Genomic DNA, 22,733 nt, shown 5'->3' on the forward strand with positions numbered 1-22,733 from the left:
ACTAACTCAGAATCTGTTCTTATCTTTTATTTAAAATGAAGGAAATGAGTCTATGTTTTTAGATTTTGTCTTCATCCCTTCCTCAGTTCCAACAAGCAATGGTTGCATGCAGATTATTCTTCCATGAAAGAAACAGACTCTGGGTCTGCACTTCGTACATATGGACTTTCTTTGAAGGAACTTAGGATGTGAGCATTCTACCTCCGTCAGAAGCTGTTCAGTGATCCCTGTTTGCTGCTGGGCAGGTAACTTGTGGCACATGCCGTCAGGGTCTGCAGAACTCTGTCCTGCAAGTGTGTAACTTTCCTCTCTGCCCTTTGGTCTCATGACTTTATCACCTGAAAGTGTTAAGGTCGTTGAGAACATTGCCTGAACCAGGAATAAGCAGTTCTGGCTGGCCAATGGGCAGTTGTAAAATACTGTGACTAAAATTGCTTTTTAACTCAGAGAAAAGTGAAGTGTCGCTGATTAAACGTTTCCAACAGCACTTTTCCTGTGATTCACATGCAGTGACAGCTGTTCATGATCTTTGAGATTCTCAAATTGTAAAAATCATCATCTCAAATTTACCACACTGGTCTTGATGAGGCTGCATCTCTAGTAAAATAATGCAGATTTTCCTGAAGGGAGAGGGGACCCCACCTCCTTTCAGAGAGGAGGAAGGAGTGGGTCCTTCTGCCACTTCGGACAGGCCAGCGTCACCTCTCAGGGAGCTGAAGGGGAGAGTGCAACTCTTGGCCATTGAGGAAAGAGGAATCGTTCATTTAAGGTAAGAAAAATGCCATTATTAACTCTGGAAAGTGATGTCAGGCTGACTTGTTTCTCTGATCTGAGGACCATATACATAAGCACACATACATGATTCCAGAGCACAAGGCAGGTTTCGTCACTAAACAACCTGTCTTGAGAGTTTCTAGGCTTCTGCTCTTTTTACCTTCTTTAAAAAGAAAATTTCAAACTATGTCATCATTTTGCTTTTCCACCTGCCTGCATAAAATCCGTAAGATGTGTTTTCTGGATTTGGCTTCTGTTTTTTTTTTTTTTTTTTGGGTAAACAAAGTTTTCTAAATCACTTAGTTTATTTGAGCTTGATGTGGCCTTTTAAGCCATCAGCAAACCTAAGGTCTGTTGGCAAGTCCTTCACCTGAAGACGGAGAAGTAGCAGAGCTGTTTCTGAAACCGTGTTCCTGCTCCTGAGACACTTTCGTTCAGTGACCAACTCTCAGGCGCACCACAGAAGCTCAGAAAACACTGGCTGAATTGTACCAGAAAGAGTCAAGGGATAACAGTCTGGACAATTTTATTTCTACCTCTTGTAAAATGTGTGGTGCATGTCTGTGTGGTGTGTGTGTGTGCATGTGCACGTGCAGGCATGTGTGTGCACCTGTGTGTAACTCCCCGGGGGAGCGCATGCCTCACTGGGAACTAGTAACCAGAGGACTCTTGCCCCCAGGCGCGCACAGAGCTGCTGCCTCATCCTGTGCAGGCCTCAGGCTCCCTCCTCAGACACTTCCCCCCACCCGCCCTCTGAACTACCCCCTTCATCCTTTCTGCTGCCTCCTTTTCCTCATGAGCTGATTGGTTCATACAAACACTCACACACATGTGTGTACTGTTTGTATTTCTTGTCCATCTCCCCCTCATCCACTGAAGTAAAAGTTCTAGCATCAAGGACCCAGCAGTCCTTGAATTGTCTGAGTCGAATCAGAGAGACAGAGTCAGCACCTGTCCAAACAGCGGGCCCTGCAGGGGTGTCCCCAGCTGGGCTGTAGCCCACGACCCCAGCCTCAGCTCCTTTGCAAGCCTGGACTTGGGGGTGTGAGAGGCCTCATTCATGGGAGTCTGAGAAGGTCCCCCATCTTCCTAGAGTCACAGTCTCCAGAGTTCCAGCCCCAAGTCTCACACTAGCTCTCTAAGGTGGCAAGCCGACCTAGGCCCACGTGTGAAGAGACAGGGTGATGGTGCCTTTGGAGAGACCAGCACATCTACCATGGCTGACCCCAGAGGAAGAGGGTCCCAGACACACAGCAGACAAGCAGTCACCCTGTGGGAGGAACGGAGCACCCCATAAGGGACCGGTGATATTTAGATCCAAGTGCACTGGGAAACTGAAACCTCCAACAACTCAAAATGGTGTTGGCTATTTAAGAGCAATTTAGGGCACATTTATTCTTAACAGAAAGCTTCTTGTGCCTGCCCTGGAGTGCCTCCCCCTGGGATTGCTTGTGAAACTGGTGATGACTCAGAACTTCGGAGCAGAGCAGGGCATCCCCGGCCCGTATCTCGCTCAGTCCTGCGCAGACCCTGATTTCCGCCCCCCCACCCCCCTGTCACCCCCGCTCACCACTCGCGGGTGTCAGACTGCAGGGCTGGATCACCGCACGGCCCCGCCCAGGACTAGAGGCTCTGCAGTTGTTGCCTGATGAGTAACCCGAGCGTGGTCCACTCTCCTGCCAATTATCTTTAATAAGATCAAGCCCACAACATACCAATTTTTCCCACTGATTTCACGATAAATACTCATTCCTGGAACCCAGGCCCACAGCAGGTGTTTTGGTCATAGCAACAACAGGAGCAGAATGATAAGCAGTAGGGCAGAAAGGTCTGACCATCTCTCACCTAGGTTCTCAGCCTTGGCACCGCGGGACCTTTGGGAGGACAGTCCTTGGTCCAGAGGGTTGTTTCCTGCGCTGGATGATACTCAGATACTTAGCCATCCTCTCAGCCTCCATGTACCAGATGCCATGGCCACCTCACCTTGGTTAGGAAAAACACCAGGAATTTCCCCAGACATTTCCGAACATCCCCCTGGTCAGGAATGGGGTGGTGGCAGGGGGATGCCAGGTCCAACCAGCCCATCGAGCTTTTCTGGAAACACAAGCTCTGAGGGGGGAGAGGAAACATCAGGGCTGCCTGGAGGAAAACCTCAGTGGACTCAGAATGCCGTGGTGCATCCACCCCAAGGGCGAGGCTTCAGAAGGCAGTTTTGGGTGCTCCCAATTATAATCCCAGGCCTCCAACTGATACCATCATCAGTTTGCCCACAAAAATGCAGCTCTGGCTTAAATTTAACCTTTACAAGGCTGTTTGTTTCATCTTGTGAGTTTTTTTCTGGACCCTGGGGGGTGGACAGATCTCCAGGGGCTTGAGAAAATTCCAAGACCCACTCCCTTTCTTAGGGAACGTGCTTCTTGACTTGCTGATGACAACTGGTGTGTTTGCGAGCAGGCACGTAGTCCAGGCAGACCAGACATCAGTCGGAGGCCTGCTCTCCTACTTCTGAAGCCCAAACAAGACTCTGTTTTCATTTCCCTAAAACAGCAGTGATTCCGTTTTAAATGCTTGTGTGTGGGTGCACTGTGTGTGCTTACTCAGTCGTGTCCATCTCGGTGACCCCATGGACTGTGGCCCACCAGGCTCCTCTGTCTGTGGGGTTCTCCAGGCAAGAGTACTGGAGTTGGTGGCTATTTCCTCCTCCAGGGGATCTTCCCAACCCAGGGATGGAAATGAGCTCTCCTGGGGCTGTATTAGCAAGTGGATTCTTTACCACTGTGCCACCTGGGAAGCCCCATATGCATATGTATGTATATATTCTTTTTCAGATTCTTTTCCATTATAGGTTATTATAAGATATTGAACATAGTTTTCTGTGGTATACAGAAAGGCCTTGTTTATCTTATAAACCCATTCTTTTATTATCCTAAATAAATTCCTTTATTTATTTCAAAATGTTTATTGAAATATAGTTGATTGACAGTGTTGTGGTAGTTCCAGGTGAACAGTAAAGTGATTCAATTATATTTACATATGTAATTATATATAATCATTTTTTGGAGAAGGCAATGGCACCCCACTCCAGTACTCTTGCCTGGAAAATCCCATGGATGGAGCAGCCTGGTAGGCTGCAGTCCATGGGGTCGGTAGGAGTCAGACACGACTGAGCGACTTCACTTTCACTTTTCACTTTCATGCATTGGAGAAGGAAATGGCAACCCACTGCAGTGTTCTTGCATGGAGAATCCCAGGGATGGGGGAGCCTGATGGGCTGCCATCTCTGGGGTCGCACAGAGTCGGACACGACTGAAGCAACTTAGCAGCAGCAGCAGCAGCAACAGCAACAGCATAATCATTTTTTACATTCTCATAGCTTATTATATAATATTAAGTATAGTTCTTTGTACTGTACAGTAGGTCCTTGTTGGTTATCTATTATATATAGTAGTTTCTATATGTTAATTTCAAACTCTTAATTTATTCTTCCCTCCTTCCTCTTTGGTAACCATAAATTTGTTTTCTATTTTATAAACTCATTCTTAATAAGCAAGAAACCAAGGCCCAGGAAGGGACTTGCTGAGGACTCCTGTTGGGCCCCTGTTGTAGAGGCCTCTTGGTTTTCTAGAATGGCAGTGAGCACACAGCAGCATCTGTCTGGAGAAAATACAAGCAGTTTCCCGTGATGAGAAAGTTCCTGGGTAACAAGCAGGTGGTGCATGAGGAATCTGGACATATATGTTCAAATAACAAGAATTTGGTCGTTTTTCCATCTCTGTCTACGGATGAGCAACACATAATATGAGGGCTGTCAGGACCAGCAAGGTGTTCCTTATGCTCAGGCATAACGTCTGGCACAGGCAGATATTGTGATATTTGTTAAATAAGGAGGAAAAAAAAAAAGTTTGGCTCAGAGCCAGAGCACTGACTGCGGGCATGTAATGATTTACACAGGACCCAGCACCCAGGGTTAATACCCACCCTGGCCTTCCATGGGCTTGATAAATGGGGAGGCAGGTGTGTGGGGATGGGGTGCTGGGGGCAGTGCACCCCCTTTTCTCCTGATAAGACAGCTGCTCCATTACCTTTCTGACACATTCACTGTCGATGCTGTTAAAAAATAAAACCTCCTTTAGTTCTGAGTACTTTGCAAGGAAGCCAGATGGTGACGTCTGCAGGTGGATCCTGGGTGGAGGCGGGGGTGTGTGGGGGGGGGCCAGGCGACCCCCCTCCCATCCTGATGCCTGCACAGGGCCCTCACCTGTCCAGTAGCCAAACTGGAGGCCTGGTGAGTCCACAACTTTAGAGCAAATGCTGCCTTCACGCTGCCAGCCCGGCGGGAACTCTGGAGGCCACGAGACCTGCAGGAAGCTCTGCCTTCTGTGCACAGAGCCACGGCGTCGCCTGAGTCTTTTTCGTGTTGAAAAGGCAGATTCCAGGGAATTCCTTGGCATCCAGTGGTTAGGACTCTGTGCTTTCACTGCCAAGGCAAGGGTTCCGCCCCTGGTCAGGGAATTATGATCCTTCAAAGCTGTGCAGCACAGCCCAAAATAAAAGACAGATTCTAGAGTTTCACTGCAGGCAATTTTCAAGCAGGAGCTTTTCGTGAAGGTGTCCCTGGTGATTCTGATGGGCTGCCTCGTTTGGAAACTGGCCACTAAAAAACCCCATAGAATTCACCGCCTTCTTTTGCTGGATGGGAACGTGAGGGTGGTAGGTGGCCTGGGACACCTGAAGTCATCTGCACCCAGCGGCACCTGAGCCCTGATTCAGGAGGGAGGTGTGATCAACACCTGATGCAAACAACTCTTGCCTCTGGGAAGCGGCTGGCCACGCGGCCCGTGAGGCAGACGTGCCCTGGAGACCAGCAGACGAGGACAGGACCCAGCCAGCTGCAGCCAAGGTCAGGCACCAGGGAGAGAACAGGAGCAAGTGCAGGGAGTTCCGGGGCATGTGCCAACCCTGACCACCATGTGAGCTCCACTAACCAAATAATCAGGATGCAGACCTGCCATGGGAACACGGAGGGTCTCTCCCCAGCCTGTCCCTCCAAACCCCTGCTCCTTCTCAGAAGCAAATACTGCTTCCACTCGGTGACTTTCTGTTAGTCTCTGGGCTTTCCCCTGTGTTTCCATATGTGGATGTGCACGCACGTGGATTTCCTTTTTCTTTTACCCCACACAAATGTGCTTAAATCTGAAGTTTCTCCCTGAAAAGACCCTGACCCGAGCTTTCTCAGGCAAAGAGTGTTAATGATCTCCACCCTCTGGAAAGCAGTGAGGGATGCAGGCCCTCCTGACATGGCCCCAAACTATAAACAAGGCCTTGAGTCTGTTTTCAGACACAGCAGAGCAGAGTGGAAATAGCTACCGTGGACCACGTGAAGAGGTAAACTGAGGCGAGCGCAAAATTGCCGAAAAGGTGAGTTTATTCAGGAACAGCAGTAATTGCATCAGGGCACACAAACTGTAGAAGCCATAAGTGAGTCAGTCAAAGGTGTGGAGTAGGCTATATTTATGGCCAGGAAATGTAAAGAAGGGAGAGTCCAGTTAGTCTATTAAATTAAAAATCAGTTTAAAAAAGTACAAAGACTAGGCCTGAAAGTTCCCTGAGCAGACAAAACCAGCCCAGGCAGGCAAACAAAGCTCAGATGAGCCTAACCCAGGTCATTTCTTTTTCTCACCTCTGGAACCGTAAGCAAACCTTCCAAGGCTGATATGAGGCAACCTATGACCAAGGCCCTCTCGTTTAAGAAAACTGTAATATTATCACTTTTCTGTGAACCAAGCATTTACAGAAATTCTGTTTCTAGTCCTGAAGTTTTATTTTTCTGAGGGCATATGCATAAGATTTTCCATTTTATATCTTCTGGTTCCATTTCAGATTGAAATCCTTTCACAAACGTGGGCTGTGGCATTTAGAGAAGGGCCATCGCTGGGGTGTCAAGAGTTTGGGGAGCTCTCAGGAGTGGAGTCCCGGGAGTTCTGGGGTCCTAGGAGACAGAGAGTTAACCGAGGTGCAGACACGTGTGTTAGTCGGGATGGCTGCTGTAACGAAACACACAGGCTGGGAGCCTGAAGGGCAGAAGCTCCTGTCTCATGGTTCTGGAAGCGGCCTTCTCATCGTGTGCTCATATGGCAAAGAAAGCAATGAATCTCTTCCTCTGCTTATAAGACTACCCGTCCTACAGGGATGGGGCCTTGTGACTTCTTTCACCCTTAATTACCTCCTTAAAGGCCCCATCTCCAAACACAGGACTTCAACATGGGCAACTGGGGGACACCATTCAGTCCATGGCAGCACTCATTTCATTCATTTCCTCCAGCGACTGGTCATCTATACCGACAGCAGACTCTCCTGGGAGGGGAGATGATGGGGGTCTCCATGCGGCCTCTCCCTCAGATCTCACTGATGTCGGGGGAAGCAGCCAGCATGCCAAGAACATGACAGGAAGGAGGCTGTAAAAGGGGAAACCCAGAAGTACCAGCCACTTTTAGGACTAGGGAAGGTCAGGGAGGACTTCTCAGAGGAGGTGCCTGGCAAACAAGAGAGAGGCTCATCCACAGGAGCCGCCAGCCCCCAGGAGCAGGGCGCCTTCTTCCCTCCTGCGGCGCTCAGCACATGGTGGTTATGTCATAAATATCGTTGAAATGCAGTCGAGTCCATCTCTGCTGCAGAGTGCTCCATGCTCAGTAGTCACGCAGGGCACGTGGGCTGGCCCGGGGCCCGTGAGCTGTCAGTGAAAATGGCTGTTCTTACTCTCAGGAGCGCCACACACAGGTGCACCGCCAGTCCCTCCCCTGATCTGTGTAAACACCACACATGCCAGCTGTGCCGACCTGACGGGCTCTGTCTGAATCTCCCTGGTTCACAGATGGGGCAAGTCCAGCCAAGAGGTTGTCCCGGCTGCGGTGCCAGGCCCAGCAGCTCCACAGGCCCCGCAGCTCCGCAGACAAGTGGGAGCCTGGAGCCCTGCCGCTGACGAGGAAGGGAACCGCAGGCTGGTGGTACACTTCTCTGTCCACTTCCCTGTCCACTTCCTTCTTGTCCAGTCACTTCTCCCCTCTCTTTACTCTCCCAGCACTCCACCTTCAGCCACGTTCTGGGCTCACATTCTGCATCTCGGGAAACCCAAACTGAGATACTCCTTCCGTGGAAATGTTTATGCAACTCACCACCATTTCCCCTAATCACCTCCTCCTGGTTATGCTACCTTGGTCTGGGGCATCACCTTTTACCTAGACAGAGCCAGGAATCGAGCTCAATCTGTCTCCAGTGTCTGGGAGAATTTTCCTTCTTAACATCCCTTGAATCCATGTCTCCTTTCTTCCCCACTTCACGACCTTAGTTAAGACCCTCATTGCTCCACCAGCTCCTCCCCTTTCCTCCCAAGTCCAGTCTTGCCTTTCTTCACCCACACTTCCCTGAGACGGTTTCTAAAATGGCAACTGGCTTGTGTATTTCTCCTGATTCAAATCTTCCCAGACCTCCCTATTGCCTAAGGAAGAAACCAAAGCCAAACTCACACAGGCTTCCTCAGATCCCGGCCTTGTTCCGTGGTCCTCACTTGCTGCCAATCAGAGCACCTATCCAGTGCCATGGCAACGGCCCATCTGCTGGTCCATCTCCTCAACTAGACTATTGCAGGAAACCAACATAAATCTTGGTCCTCACTGCACCTCAAGACCCTAAACACCACCCAGCACATAACAGAAACCACATATACACACTTGAGTCAGTGAGTGAAAGGAGAAATATTTGAATACGATGAACTCTGTCCCTTCCCCTAAATTTTGCTGTGCACTTAAAACTGGTCCAAAAAATTTGTCTTGACAAAAAAAAAAGTTTAAGTGACAGAAGAAGCTCATAGATTATAAAAGATTTGAGAGATATTTTGATTAAAAAAAGCAACACCAGCCAGAAACTAGAAAGACTAGTATTAGTCAACCTTGGGCAGGAAGAAAATTCTATCCCTAAAGGTTGGAGGAAAGGCAACAGCCCGGCTTTTGTGAGGGACTAGGGTGAAGTCCCGGAGAAGGTGGTGGCACCCCACTCCAGTACTTCTGCCTGGAGAATCCCATGGATGGAGGAGCCTGGTGGCCTGTAGTCCATGGGGTCGCTGGGAGTCGGACACGACTGAGAGACTTCACTTTCACGCATTGGAGAAGGAAATGGCAACCCACTCCAATGTTCTTGCCTGGAGAATCCCAGGGACAGGGGAGCCTGGTGGGCTGCCATCTATGGGGTCACACAGAGTCGAACACAACTGAAGCAACCTAGCAGCAGCAGCAGCAGCAGGGTGAAGTCCGGGGCACCACGTGCAGAATGCAGCTCAGCTAAAGGCCTGATGCGGGCTGCCAGCCAGGCGGCCGCCTGACTCAGTGCCCCCGGGGCCACCTCTCTGGCTCCCTGAGCCTCTGGCAGGAAGGGTTCCAGCGTGCACTCCCGTCTCAGGAACTCTATCTGAGCAGCTCTGCGGGGACCCAGAGCAGAGCAGGCCGGAGGAGCCACCTCCAGGCCTGCAAGCCAAGTGCGGGATCCAGCTGCAGCCGGAGGGAGACGCGTGTCCACGTGACTCCCCGACAACTCAGGGCTTGACGTGAAGGGTTATTTATTCGAATCTCTCCCTGGCCTTGGACGCCGCCCTTCACATCGGTGTGTGCGGTTGTGCAATCCTCCAGCCCTATAAAGGCGGTGACCCTGCTGCCTCTGGAGGCTCTGGAGCCCGGCCTCCCCTGAGCCTCCCTCCCCAGGCCTCCAGCCGCCGGCGGCCACCATGAGGGTCCTCCACCTGCTGCTGCTGGCCCTCGGCCTGCTTCTCTCCCAGCTGGGCCCAGGTGAGCCGGGACCCTGCAGCGCCCGGGGCTGGAACTCGGGGACACATCTGAGGTTGACCTTCTCTGCAACCCAAACCCAAGGCAGCAGGAAGGCCTCTCCAGGGCTAAGCAGCCTGTCAGGGGCAGATGGCATGGGATGGTCTGACCGAGGGGTCCAGTCCATCCTGAGTGCAAGGAGTGCACCTGCCTGCCTAGAGCCTCCCTGGGCTAGTTCTCCCAGGAGCCTGAGGGCAGCTGAGCAGCAGGAGGGCCCTCCTGTTTCACTCTCATGTCTCCCTCAGGGCTCCCTTCCCTCTGCCTTTGGCGGGGATGTCAGGTGCCAGGCAGCCCCCACAACCCAAGCCCTGTCTCTGTCTTGGGATTCCATAAAGTATCCTCTGTGAAGGGGACCCCTACTCCATCTGCAAGATGCCCCCTTACCCCCGAGAGGCACAGTGTCCCAGCCAGCCCAGAGGTGCACCCCGTCTCTTGCCAGGGCCCAGGGTGGACCCTCCCAGATGTTCTCCTGCAAGCAGGTGCCACCTGCCCTGCCCACAAGACCACTTCCACCGGAGTCTTTGACTCGTGTGCAGACACTCAGGGATCCACCTTCCTTGAGAAATCCTCTCATATCCTCCAGGGTGGCCCATTCCCCAGTGCACCGCAGGGGAGCTCTGTGTCAGGCCAGGGGATGCCAGTTCCTCAGGGTCAAAGCAGCAATGCCCCTGGTGTAAGAGAAGGTGATCCCCTGCCTGCCAGAAGAATCAAGAACACAGTTTATCCCAGCCCTGCCACTCACTCCCAGGTCATCTCCAGCCAGTCACCTCTTCTGGCTGTTAGTTTCCACATTGGCAGAGTGAGTGGGCTGCGGCAGAGGGCTCTAAGAGCCTTAAGCTCTGGAATTCTCTGCAAGCCCTGCTGTGCTTTCCTCCAAGGCAGCACATCATTGTGCAGTTGTGCCTTACTTACTCCAGGGGTTCCTCAGAGCTCCCCTTGGACAGCTGGGTTCCGAAGTATTCCAATGCAGAGCTTTAATGTTTCCAGTCGGGACCCTTAAGAGAGGCAGAGAATCCATGCAGTGTCCTGCTGTTATCATACTCATCTCACAGCACGTGAGTTCATGAACAGCCGTGCAAAGTCTCTTACCGCAGCTCAGTTCACACTGAAAATGTTTGAAAGCCACTATATTAACATGAAGAGTTGTTTTCAGTCTGTGACATCTAAGTAGGATTACAGGCATCTCATCCAAAGCCTCGAAAAAGCGTGTTCCTGGGGACACGCAGGAGGAACTGTGCTTACTAATCACTCCTTCCAGAAATGGCAGCTGATCTGATGGCATGCCCAGCGTAAACTGGACTGGCTTAGATACTGCCCTTGGATGACAGGCAAGCCCTGTCTGCACAGAAGCAGCAGCAAAGAGGGCCTCAGGATGGGGACCTTCAGGACTGCTCGCCGAGCCCAACTCCTCTTCTAGAAGGGGCAGAGTGAGGTCCTCCCCACCTCTGGGCTGGAGCTAGGGGGGCCTGAGCAGCAGGGTCCCTGCAGATGGAGCACCCCCTCTGAGCCCTGAGATGCTTACACCAGGAAAGGGGCTGCAGGGAAGGGCAAGCTTGATACCACGTTTTCTGGGGGATGCAAAACTTCTGGAGGGGAGGAAGACCCCAGGTGTTTTCTGCATCAGAACACACCAGGGTCCCCAACCTGTGTCCCAGGGTTGAGGTGCCCCGTGCTCAGCTGCCAGCTGGGGTGTTTCCCCTCCTTGTGGTTGCGTGTTCGTTGCTGTGTGCTGGTTGTTGCAGCTGCTGCAGCCGCCCCTGCAATACCCGCCCTGCCAGCCGGCTGTCCCAATGCCAGAGGCCTGGGGCTAGTGCAGGGAGGGAGGTGGCACTGCTCAGCCACCCCGAACCCCTACAGGGTCGGTTCACTCCTTTTCTGGAAGAGCCCTCAGACCGGGTCGTTTCACAGGTAGGGAATCGAGGCCTGTGAGGCCCCGGGGAACCAGCGCTTTGTGGTCACTGCAGGAGATCCTAAGACTTGGTGTTCTTGGGCAGTTTTTATCCCGGTCAGAGAAAAAGGCCTGTGTCGCCCACTATTAGCTTACACGGATGGTCTTTGTGTGAACATGGAATAATGTAACAGTGGCAAGTCTACCCAGGTCCCTGCAGAAGCTGGACAGGAGCCCAACAGAGGTGCTGAGAAAGGCTGAGGCTGTGTCCTTGTTGTTCAAGGAGTATCCAGCGAAGAGATGCTGCAGGCAGGCATTGCCCCAGGATGAGGGGATGCATTAGGGAACAGCCCCAGAATCCATGGTTGCACATTTGAGAAGCAGAGCACAAGCAAACCGATTACAGAATTCCTTAGCCAATGACAGTTGTGCTGTGAAATGCTGTTAAGAGCACAATGCTAGGGGAACACGTGACGGTGAGAGCTGACAGGGTCTCAAGGAGCTGGGAAGGCTTTGTTGAGGATGCTGAGAAGTGAGGGAATGATGAAAGTCATTTTTGAGTTCATGGAACTTTCAAAATAATATTTAACTCTCTCCCAATTAAAAGTCAAGATATATCACAAAAGAATCAGATTTTTATCTTCTTTCCTTAAAAATGTTTTAAAATTTTATTTAACTTTTAATTTTATATTGGAGTATACTTGATGAAAAATGTGTTATGTTCAAGTGTACAGCAACATAATTCAGTTGTACGTATACATGTGTCTACTCTTTTTTCAAAATCTTTTCCAGTTTAGGTTGTTACATAATATTGAGCAGAGTTCCCTGTGCTATTTGGTAGGTCCTTTTCGCTGTGTTCTCAGTGGCTTCAGTCAATGTCTGTCTCTGTGATGCCATGGAGTGTAGCTCGCCAGGCTCCTCTGTCCATGGGATTCTCCAGGCAAGAACAATAGAGTGGGTTGCCATGCCCTCCTCAGGAGATCTTCTTGACCCAGGGGTTGAACCCAAGTTTCCTGTGTCTCCTGTATTGCAGGCAGATCCTTTACCTGCTGAGCCACCAGGGAAGCCCTTTGGTTATCCAAATCAAATATAGCAGTGTGTACATGTTGCTGCTGCTACTGCTGCTGCTGCTGCTAATTCGATTCAGTCATGTCCAACTCCGTGCGACCCCATAGATGGCAGCCCACCAGGCTCCCCCGTCCTTGGGATTCTCCAGGCAAGAACACTGGAGTGGGTTGTCATTTCCTTCTCCAATGCATGAACGTGAAAAGTGAAAGTGAAGTCGCTCAGTCGTGTCCGACTCTTCATGACCCCATGGACTGCAGCCCACGAGGCTCCTCCATCCATGGAATTCTCCAGGCAAGAGTACTGGAGTGGGGTGCCATCTTCTCCTAAAGACACAAAAGATGTGGCAGATTCCTGCATGGCAGCAGTGAGCTGCGGCTCAAGAGTGGCTTTGCCTTCACACAGGATGCACTCCTCAGGACCCCAAACACCCCACCAGTCCCTATGGCCTCACCTCAGCCCATTTCACGGAGCTGTGTTATCTGCCTGGCCGAGGTGGGAATCTGGATTTTCAGCCCCAACTTAATTAAACCATTGAAAGTGAAACTGTTTGGAGTCATTTTTGGCCAGGGGTGTTTCTGAAGAGCTCTGGTACCAAAGTTCTTTATCTCTTAGCCCAGAAAAGAATTCAATGACAGGCAAAGTGATGCTGCTGCTGCTGCTAAGTCGCTTCAGTCGTGTCTGACTCTGTGCGACCCCATAGATGGCAGCCCACCAGGCTCCACCATCCCTGGGATTCTCCAGGCAAGAACACTGGAGTGGGTTGCCATTTCCAAAGTGATAGAAGTGATTTATTAGAATATGACATTTGTGAGTTTTAAAAGTGGGCAGACAATGAGGTGATGCACCCCAAAAACTTACTGCCTTCATTTATAAGCAATGGAAAAGTGGGGAGGGGGAGAAGAACTTCTTTGACTTTCTTAGGTGGACATCATGCTTCCAACATTGCTCCTCCTCCAGGTTGAGCAGGGGCATTTTCTCGTCCCTTCTTGGTCAAGCTAGGTCCACAAATTAATTTTACTATGTGTGCAGAGACCATGTCTGGGGGTCATTGACTCACTGAGCTCACTGGGCAGACGTGGGTCTCATGCCACTGTTGTTTTACTGTTTTGAGCCATGCCTTGTGCCTCTGCTGCATGGTTTTGTTGCTAAGCAAGCACCGAAGAATTGATGCTTATGACCTGTGGTATTGGAGAAGACTCTTGAGAGTCCCTTGGACTGCAAGGAGATCCAACCAGTACATTCTGAAGATCAGCCCTGGGATTTCTTTGGAAGGAATGATACTGAAGCTGAAACTCCAGTACTTTGGCCACCTCACGTGAAGAGTTGACTCATTGGAAAAGACTCTGATGCTGGGAGGGATTGGGGGCAGGAGGAGAAGGGGACGACAGAGGATGAGATGGCTGGATGGCATCACTGACTCGATGGATGTGAGTCTGAGTGAACTCCAGAGTTGGTGATGGACAGGAAGGCCTGGCATGTTGCGATTCATGGGGTTGCAAAGAGTCAGACACGACTGAGCGACTGAACTGAACTGAACTGAACTGAAGCCTGCTTGGTTTTATGGTTAAGCAAGCCTGCTCTCAAGTGATCACTAACTTACAGGGGTCTCCCATATTTTTCTGCTTGCAGTCCCCTAGTGGGATTAATTATTTCATCACCTGTTTTGTCTCTTCATCTGCCTCTGTCAAAACGAGAGGGGGCAAGGACAAACCACATGGAAGGAGAGCTGGGATCAAAGCCCAGGAGGTAGGCGAGCCGCTCAGTCGTGTCCGACTCTTTGTGACCCCACGGACTGTAGCCTGCCAGGCTCCTCCATCCATAGGATTTCCCAGGCAAGAATACTGGAGTAGGGCGCCATTTCCTTCTCCAGGGGATCTTCCTCTACCCAGGGATTGAACCCTGGTCTCCTGCATTGAAGGAGGAAAAAAAAAAAACAAAACAAAACAGAGCTCTCACTCTTACTCTAGTCCTCCCAGCTCCACTATGGGGAGGAAGAATCATTACCCCCATTCTGTGGTTTAATAACTTGGCTAAAGTCACATGATTGGTAACAGACAGAGCAGCGACTCTGTCAAACCCAGGCCATCAGCTCCAACTCTGCAGGGCTGTCAAGGCACAAAGTGTGCTGGGACCAGGGTGAGGGCTCAGGAGAGGAGCCAGGGATGTAGGGAAGCACAGGTCAATAAGGCCTGAGGCAGCAGGAGACCCCATCGGTGTTCAGGTGGGCCCCAGAGGCTTTCAAACCAGAGAGTCACAGAATCAAACATGGCTTCTTCTTTGTAAGGATCTATTTCTTCATTTTGGCTGTGCTGGGTCTTCGTTGATGTGAGGACCTTCTCTAGCTATGCAGCGGGGGCTGCTCTTTGTTGCGTGTACAGGCTTCTTGTTGTTGTGGCTTCTCTTGTTGGGGATGAGCACGGGATTTCCAGAACGTGGGCTTCGGTAGTTGCGGATCCCACGCTCTAGAGCACAGGCTCAGTAGTGTGGCACATGGGGCTCAGTTGTTCTGAGGCATGTGGGATCTTCCTGGGCCAGGGATCAAACCCATGTCTCTTGCATTGCAAGGCAGATTCTTAGCCACTGGCCCACCAGGGGTGCCCCAGACATGGCTCTTTTAAGTGATTGGTCTTCTGGGTGTGGAGGCTGGTCGGAGGACAGGCCCTGTAATCTGGAGTAGTTTTTTATAGATTCTACATAGCAGCCCTGTCAGCTGTAAGCATGACAAATATCTTCCCTCACCTTGTGCCTTAGTTTTTCACTCTCGGAATTTTCCACATTATTTTAAGGTGGTTAAGGGTGTCATATTTTTTCCTTTAGTGTTAGTACTTTGGTGCCTTAAGAAATCTTTTTCTAGCCCAAAGGCATGAAGAATATTCAGTGTTGTCTTCTGAGGGCTTATTGATTTTCCTTTTACATCTAGGTTTATAATCATCTGGCAGTGATTTTTAATGTGCACGTATGCTGTGACTAAGGGTAAAGGGTTTATTTTTTCCATTATGAATATTTAATTGTTCCAGAACCAAGCATGGAGAAGACCATTTTCCTCCACTGTTATGCTGAGCCACTGTTGTTCAACTTTCAGTATCTGCATGGATCTCCTTGGGCATCTTCTGCTATTCTGTTTGTATATTCGTCTGCCCTGTTCAGTTGGTATGTTTGTATCCTCACCATCTGGTCTAATTACAGTGGCTTTATGCTGCTGCTAAGTCACCTCAGTCATGTCTGACTCTGTGCAACCCCACAGACAGCAGCCCACTAGGCTCCTCTGTCCCTGGGACTCTCCAGGCAAGAAAACTGGAGTGGGTTACCATTTCCTTCTCCAATGCATGAAAGGTGAAAGTGAAGTCGTTCAGTCGTGCCCGACTCTTAGCTACCCTGTGGACTGCAGCCTAACCAGGCTCTTCCATCTATGGGATTTTCGAGGCAAGAATACTGGAGTGGGTTGCCATTGCATTCTATAATTAGTCTCAAAGTCCAGTAAAGCAAATTCTCCTGCCTTTTTTGCTAAGACTGCCTTAGCTATTCTTGGTCCTTTGAATTACCACAAAAATTTTAGAATCAGCTCTTCAAGTTTCACTGCAAGAATCTCCTGGGATTTTCATGGTTTTGGGCTAGCACTGCAGCTTGCTGCTGCTGCTGCTGCTAAGTTGCTTCAGTCATGTCCCACTCTGTGCGACCCCATAGATGACAGCCCACCAGGCTCCCCCGTCCCGGGGATTTTCCAGGCAAGAATACTGGAGTGGTTGCCATTTCCTTCTCCAATGCATGAAATTGAAAGTGAAGTCGCTTAATTGGGGGAAAATTAAAAGTTTAAAAATAATTAATCCTCCAATGTTTAAGCATAGCATTTCTACTTATTGACGGCCTCTTTAAATTACAAAAAAAAAATACTATATTCTTTACAGATAGAGATATTGCACATTAGTTTTTAGATTTGTAACAAGGCATGTTTTATGCTCTTCTATAAGGTGTTTTTATTTATTTCTTTTTTTTTTTTTTCCTGTTGATTGCAGAAGTAAAATTCTTTTTTTTCTTTCTGTATATTGATCTCATGGACAGCAAATTTGCTAAGCTTTCCTGTTAATTCCTTTTAGACTGCCTACATATAATCATAATATCTGCAAATAGAGACAGATTTTTATCTTCCTTTCCAACACTTCTACCTTTTGTTTCTTTCTTTCTTATCTTATTCCCCTAACTAGTGCCTCAAGTACAATGTGGAATGATAATGACTAGCAGTTATGCTCGTCTGATTGCCATCTCATGGAATGTTTCAGTGCTTGACCATTAAGTGTACAGTGTGCTGTAGGCTTCTGTAAGTACTCTTTATCAGGTTAAGGAAGTTTCCTCCAGGTCCTTATTTATTGGAGTTCTTTCTTTCTTTTTTTCAATCATGAATCAATGTTGAATTTTTTCCAATATTTTCCTGCATCTTTTAACATAATATAACCATTGACTGATTAGATAATGAGAACATTTAATCTCTATTCCTCTGTCAGTTAGGAAAAAGTAATACATTTCTTGGAGAATTAAATGCAGCCATAATAGGATGGACATGTACACACTGCTACATATAAAACGGTTTATATAAAATGGTATACATAAGTACTATACATCCAACAAGGACGTATTGTATAGCACATGGAACTCTGCCCAATGTTACATGCCAGCCTGGATGGGAGGAGCATTTGGGGGAGAATGGAAACATGTACATGTATGGGTGTGTTCCTTTGCATCCGCCTGAAATTATCACAACATTGTTAATCAGTTATACTCCAATATAAAATAAAAAGTTTAAATTTAAAAAAAAGTAACCATAAAAGTGCTATTTCCCAACCAAAAGAAAGATGACCAGCCTCAGAATCTTGAAAATGATTGAGATCACATAATCTAGTCTCCTTAATTTTAAATTTGAGAACTGGGGTTCAGAATGTTTGAGTGCTTTGCTAAAAATCACACAGACTTATTCTATAATAAGGAACGTAACCAAAGCACTCTGATAAGATATGTTGCTATTCCTTTTTGGCCCTACAATGTACTAAATCTTCAAAGATAATGCCAAAAAATGAGGGCTCACTAAGTGTGGAGACACCATAACCCACCAGCATTGAGGGGGCTCTTCAGATGCCGTGTTTCATGAGTAGCTCCACAGGTCATCTTGGTGTGAAGCTCTTGCAAGGGAAACCCCTGTGATGTGCTATGCAAAGGGCTGTCTGTCCTGCTTTATCCTGAAATCCCTGTGGCCGCAAGCCAGGAGTCTGACATGGTTGCTTTTCCCTTCTCTCAGGTGCCGGCCAGCTTATGGCTCTCGGCCAGCAGTCTGACAGCTACATATGTGCCAGGAAAGGGGGGACCTGCAACCTATCGCCCTGCCCCCTCTACAACAGGGTCGAAGGCACCTGCTACAGGGGCAAAGCCAAGTGCTGCATCCGTTGACTCTGAGCTGGGAGCGACGGCAGAGGGCACTCAGGAGCCACGTGGAGTATTTGTAACCATTGTTTTAATAAAAGGATTTTGTGAGGAGGACGGCCTTTGAGACTAGAATGAGTCTTGTGTCTCCTTTTGGAAGAGATTAAGAAAGTTTGAAGTTCAAAAGGGCAGACATGCCAGGCCGCAAAGCCCACTGAGTATGGGACTGGGGGATGCTGACGAGGCCATGAGCCCTGCCACCTCCACTCTGCTTCATCACCAGATCTACAGGTGAGCAATGCAGGGGGTCCAGGTGAGACCGAGAGCACGTGATAAATGTCAGAGCCTCAGGCCCCCCTCATTCGTAGCAGAAGCCAATCCCCAGACCCAGCAATCTCAGCAGCCTGTCCATCTACTGAGCCCAGAACTGCTGCCCCTCCTCCTCCCTGGGTCGGGACAGTGGGCTATGGGTTTGTTAACCTTAGCATTTGAGAACTTTCATTAGGACCATAAAACTATCCTGAGTAAGGAGGCCTAATAGCTGGTTCCTGGAGGACCATTTCTAACTCCGGCACCGTCACATGATCTACTTACACATCACTCACAGAAGCATTCTCCAGGACCACTGCCCCTGCCTTTTGTCATCTCTGCACCACAAGGCCTGTAGACACCCACTGCTGGGAGAAAGAGGGTTGCCTTCCCTTTTCGGGCAAGAACAAGTCCACATTCCACTTTGATCAGTCACAAGCACACAAAAAAATCAAGCAGTATAAAAATGTGGGGGAATTCCCTGGTAGTGCAGTGGTTAGGGGAGTGGGTAGTATCAACTAAGTCCTTGTGGTTTATGAGACAACAGATGGTGTTTAAAGTTGATAAGTGAGAATAAGAGGGGTAAGCATGTCATTCAGAGAAGGAGCAGAGGTGAATGTGAAAAACATTGAAAGGCAGTGGCTTCCTGTTAAGTACTTTTGAAGAATTTTGTTTTCACAAAATACATGTATATTTGTGTAAAATGTATGCAGAGTTTGCATGGAGAACATATATATTGAAGATGCAAAACATGACTGTTGTCCAGTGGAAAAGCCATGACCAGTGCCCCTCCTCAGAGCAGTATCTAAGAGATTTCCATCTGAGTTGTTTCCTGCACTGACATTTTGCTGAAGAATGGCCTGTTCCTAGGAGGTACGAGCTGAAGCATTTAGGGCTGGCTGAAATGTCACAAAGCTGGCAACTTCCTCTGTAATTGCTCAAAGCAAATTAAATTTGCAAAGCGATTACAAATGGTGGATCCGGAGGGAGGATGTACAGGTACACACTGTACTAATCTTGCCTGTGTGTCCATCTGAAGCTTCTCAAGATGAAAGTCAGGTTGGGGGGAGGATGAGAAACATCATCAGAACCAAGAGTTTTGACGTAAGAAAAGATTCATATAAAATTAAAAGGTTATATTAAAATCCTATAGCCTTAAATTTGAATTGGATGTATTAGTATAAAATCTGGACTTTCCCCCTCTTAACAAGTGTATATTTCTCAGCCCCACCCCTACAAATGCAGAGACAGTGAAGTAGCAATGAGCACCCCTAGCACACAGGCCATGGGTCGTTACCTTTGCCACTAGAAAGAACCACGATGTCTTATAGAAGTGGCAGGTTCCAAGTACGGAGCATGAGATGGACAAGATGAGTCTGGAGTCTCATTGTGCTAGATAGTAGAGAAGCTACCAAAGGCTGGTGAATGTCCGGAGAACACTGGCTCCAATCTGAGAGGGATTCCCTAGGCTAGAATGGAGCATTTTCCATCCTGGCAGAGAATTATGACTATATCTGATTAAATATATAATATAGAAACACATTAAATACACAAAAATATAACAGTAAATTATATTTTAAACACCAAATATAGAAAAATACACGAGGTCATACTGATACTTAAAAAACAATACTATTTACACTTGGAGTTTGTTAAGGTGCCAACTTATCACTCTGGAAACTGGTATATAAGAGAAAAGATTAAGCATTTACTGTGCCCTTCTTGTAGAAACTGTATTTTAGGGTAAACAACCATTCAGTTCAGTTCAGTCACTCAGTTGTGTCTCTTTGTGACTCCATGAACCACAGCATGCCAGACCTGCCTGTTCATCAACAACTCCCAGAGTTTACCCAAACTCATGTCCATTGAGTCGGTGATGCCATCCAACCATCTCATCCTCTGTCATCCCCTTCTCCTCCTGCCTGCAATCTTTCCCAACATCAGGGTCTTTTCAAATGAGTCAGCTCTTTGCATCAGTTGGCCAAAATACTGGAGCTTGAGCTTCAACATCAGTCCTTCCAATGAACATCCAGGACCGATTTCCCTTAGGATGGCCTGGTTGGATCTCCTTGCAATCCAAGAGACTCTCAAGAGTCTTCTCCAACACCACAGTTCAAAAGCATCAATTCTTCAGCACTCAGCTTTCTTTATAGTTCAACTCTCACATCCATACATGACCACTGGAAAAACCATAGCCTTGACTAGACGGACCTTTGTTGGCAAAGTAATGTCTCTGGTTTTTAATATGCTGTCTAGGTTGGTCATAACTTTCCTTCCAAGGAGTAAGCATCTTTTAATTTCATGGCTGCAGTCAAAAAACAACCATTATATGAGTGAAATATTTATAGAAAGTTCCAGCTAATAAATGAAGAATGGATAATAGAATTGGAAAATCACCATTTTGCACCCCTGAATGAAATCATAGAACTAAAACAATGTCATTGGATGGCTTTAAAACATGCATTGGAAAGCCTGGCAGGGAATTTGATGATAGAAAATTAAGGCTGAGACCAACTCAACTCAATGATCAACCTTGTCCTCACTGTAAGCTTACAAGACTCTAAGTTCATGGACCTCCTACTCTGATTCAGAGGAGTGCACACCACCACCCAAGAAATATTCTGGCCAAAAGCATGTCCACTAAAAAAAAAACGCACAACCTAAAAGTTGAGAATTATGTTTATTCGGCTGGCAGTTTTAGGGAGAGAGCCTCTCAGATAAAACTTTGGAAAAGGAAGTGGTGAACCCAGTATATATGCCAGGATATATAGGAATTTTTGCGATAACAACACGTAGTGAGAACAAAAGGTTACTGGTAATAAAAGAAAAACCGATATCCCCAGTTAAGGAATTCAGCACTTTTCTAGGTATGGGAAGATGCAAGAGTTTGGGCTCACTGAAATCATTCCTCGGCTCTCTGGGGCCAGGATCCTGTGTTTTCTCATCCTGAGTTTCCTCAAGCTGCACCATCAGGGGTGGCTGCAGTCTGATGGCTACTAGATAGTGGGTATTTCTTGTTTCCTTTCTGAGTTCCCTCAGGGTTCACCAGCAGTTGAACCTGAAACTAATCAAGTTTCTACATCTAACAATTTACAGGAAATGCAAAAGTTAGAGAAACAAGTAAAACAACTGCTCAAGAGCAGTAAGTTAAAGTCAGAACATGAGATGCTGCACAGGAAAAACAAACTATTTTTTGTTTACAAAAACAATGGCCTGAGGAGAAAGGATTAGAGAGAAAAGAGGCAAAACAACCAATGGGTGGGCCTTGTTTGGATTCTGTATCAAAGAGACCAGTTACAAGAAAACATTTTTGAGAGGGCCAGATAAGCTTGAATATGGACTGGGTAATATCAGAGGCTTCTTATTGACTTGATTAGGGTACCAGCAATGTGGCAGTTATGTTGGAAGAGAAAGGGCCTCATCAGCTAAAGAAGCTCACTGAAGGGCTGAGCAGTGAAATGACAGGGTACCCCGGATTTGCTTCAAAACAGTGTAGCAAAAAGAAAAAGAAAGGGAAAATGCTCTGTGGTGACCTCAGTAGGAAGGAAATCCAGGAAAGAAGGGATACATGTATTCATGCAGCTGATTCACTTTGCTGTACAGTAGAGACGGCTGCTGCTGCTAAGTCGATTCAGTCATGTCTGACTCTGTGCGACCCGAGATGGCAGCCCATCAGGCTCCACCATCCCTGGGATTCTCCAGGCAAGAACCCTGGAGTGGGTTTCCATTTCCTTCTCCAATGCATGAAAGTGAAAAGTGAAAGTGAAGTCACTCAGTCGTGTCCGACTCTTAGCGACCCCATGGACTGCAGCCTACCAGGCTCCTCCGCCCATGAGATTTTCCAGGCAAGAGTACTGGAGTGGGGTGCCATCGCCTTCTCTGACAGTAGAGACTAACACCTGGAAAATCCCATGGATGGAAGAGCCTGGTAGGCTGCAGTCTATGGGGTCACTCAGAGTCGGACACGACTGAGCGACTTCACTTTCACTTTTCACTTTCAGGCACTGGAGAAGGAAATGGCAACCCACTCCAGTGTTTTTGCCTGGAGAATCCCAGGGACGGGGGAGCCTGGTGGGCTGCCATCTCAGGGGTCGCACAGAGTTGGACACGACTGAAGCAACTTAGCAGCAGCAGTAGCAGCAGAGACTAACACAACGTTGTAAAGCCACTACAGTCCAATTAAAAAATAAATGAATACATAAATGAAAATTAAAGAGTAAACACTTCCCATTTCAGTCAAAAAAAGAAAGAAAAGGAAGAGAGAGAGAAAGACGTGAAAAGTACAGAAGTGAAAAATTTGTAAAATGTTGAGAAATACCAAAGCTAGGAAATAGGAATATTGGGATTCCATATGTTTGTGTGTATTTGAAGCCCCTTCAGCCACAGGGTCACCTCCGCCCCCCAGCCCTGTCCCT

The 22,733-nt window shown here is 48.2% G+C and overlaps 1 protein-coding gene and 1 pseudogene across 2 annotated transcripts in view; both read left to right on the forward strand.

Annotated features, from left to right (window-relative positions):
• The first annotated feature begins 454 nt into the window (after positions 1-454).
• The window catches only part of LOC147343488 (protein FAM90A5-like), a 48,854-nt pseudogene continuing 26,575 nt past the window's right edge, over positions 455-22,733 (forward strand). Inside the window, exon 1 of the transcript XR_015156032.1 lies at positions 455-769. The product of XR_015156032.1 is annotated as a protein FAM90A5-like (transcript). The remainder of the gene's footprint in view (positions 770-22,733) is intronic.
• LOC147343489 (beta-defensin 1-like) lies at positions 9,398-18,131 on the forward strand. Its single transcript, XM_086379813.1, has 2 exons — positions 9,398-9,608; positions 17,888-18,131. Exons 1-2 carry the CDS (start codon positions 9,548-9,550, stop codon positions 18,034-18,036), a joined length of 210 nt encoding a protein of 69 aa, XP_086235939.1. The 5' UTR covers positions 9,398-9,547; the 3' UTR covers positions 18,037-18,131.

The sequence above is a fragment of the Bos grunniens genome, chromosome 27, assembly GCF_055505025.1.
Source record: "Bos grunniens cultivar Pamir isolate PY7600 chromosome 27, Bosgru_T2T1.0, whole genome shotgun sequence".
NCBI classification, from domain to species: domain Eukaryota; kingdom Metazoa; phylum Chordata; class Mammalia; order Artiodactyla; family Bovidae; genus Bos; species Bos grunniens.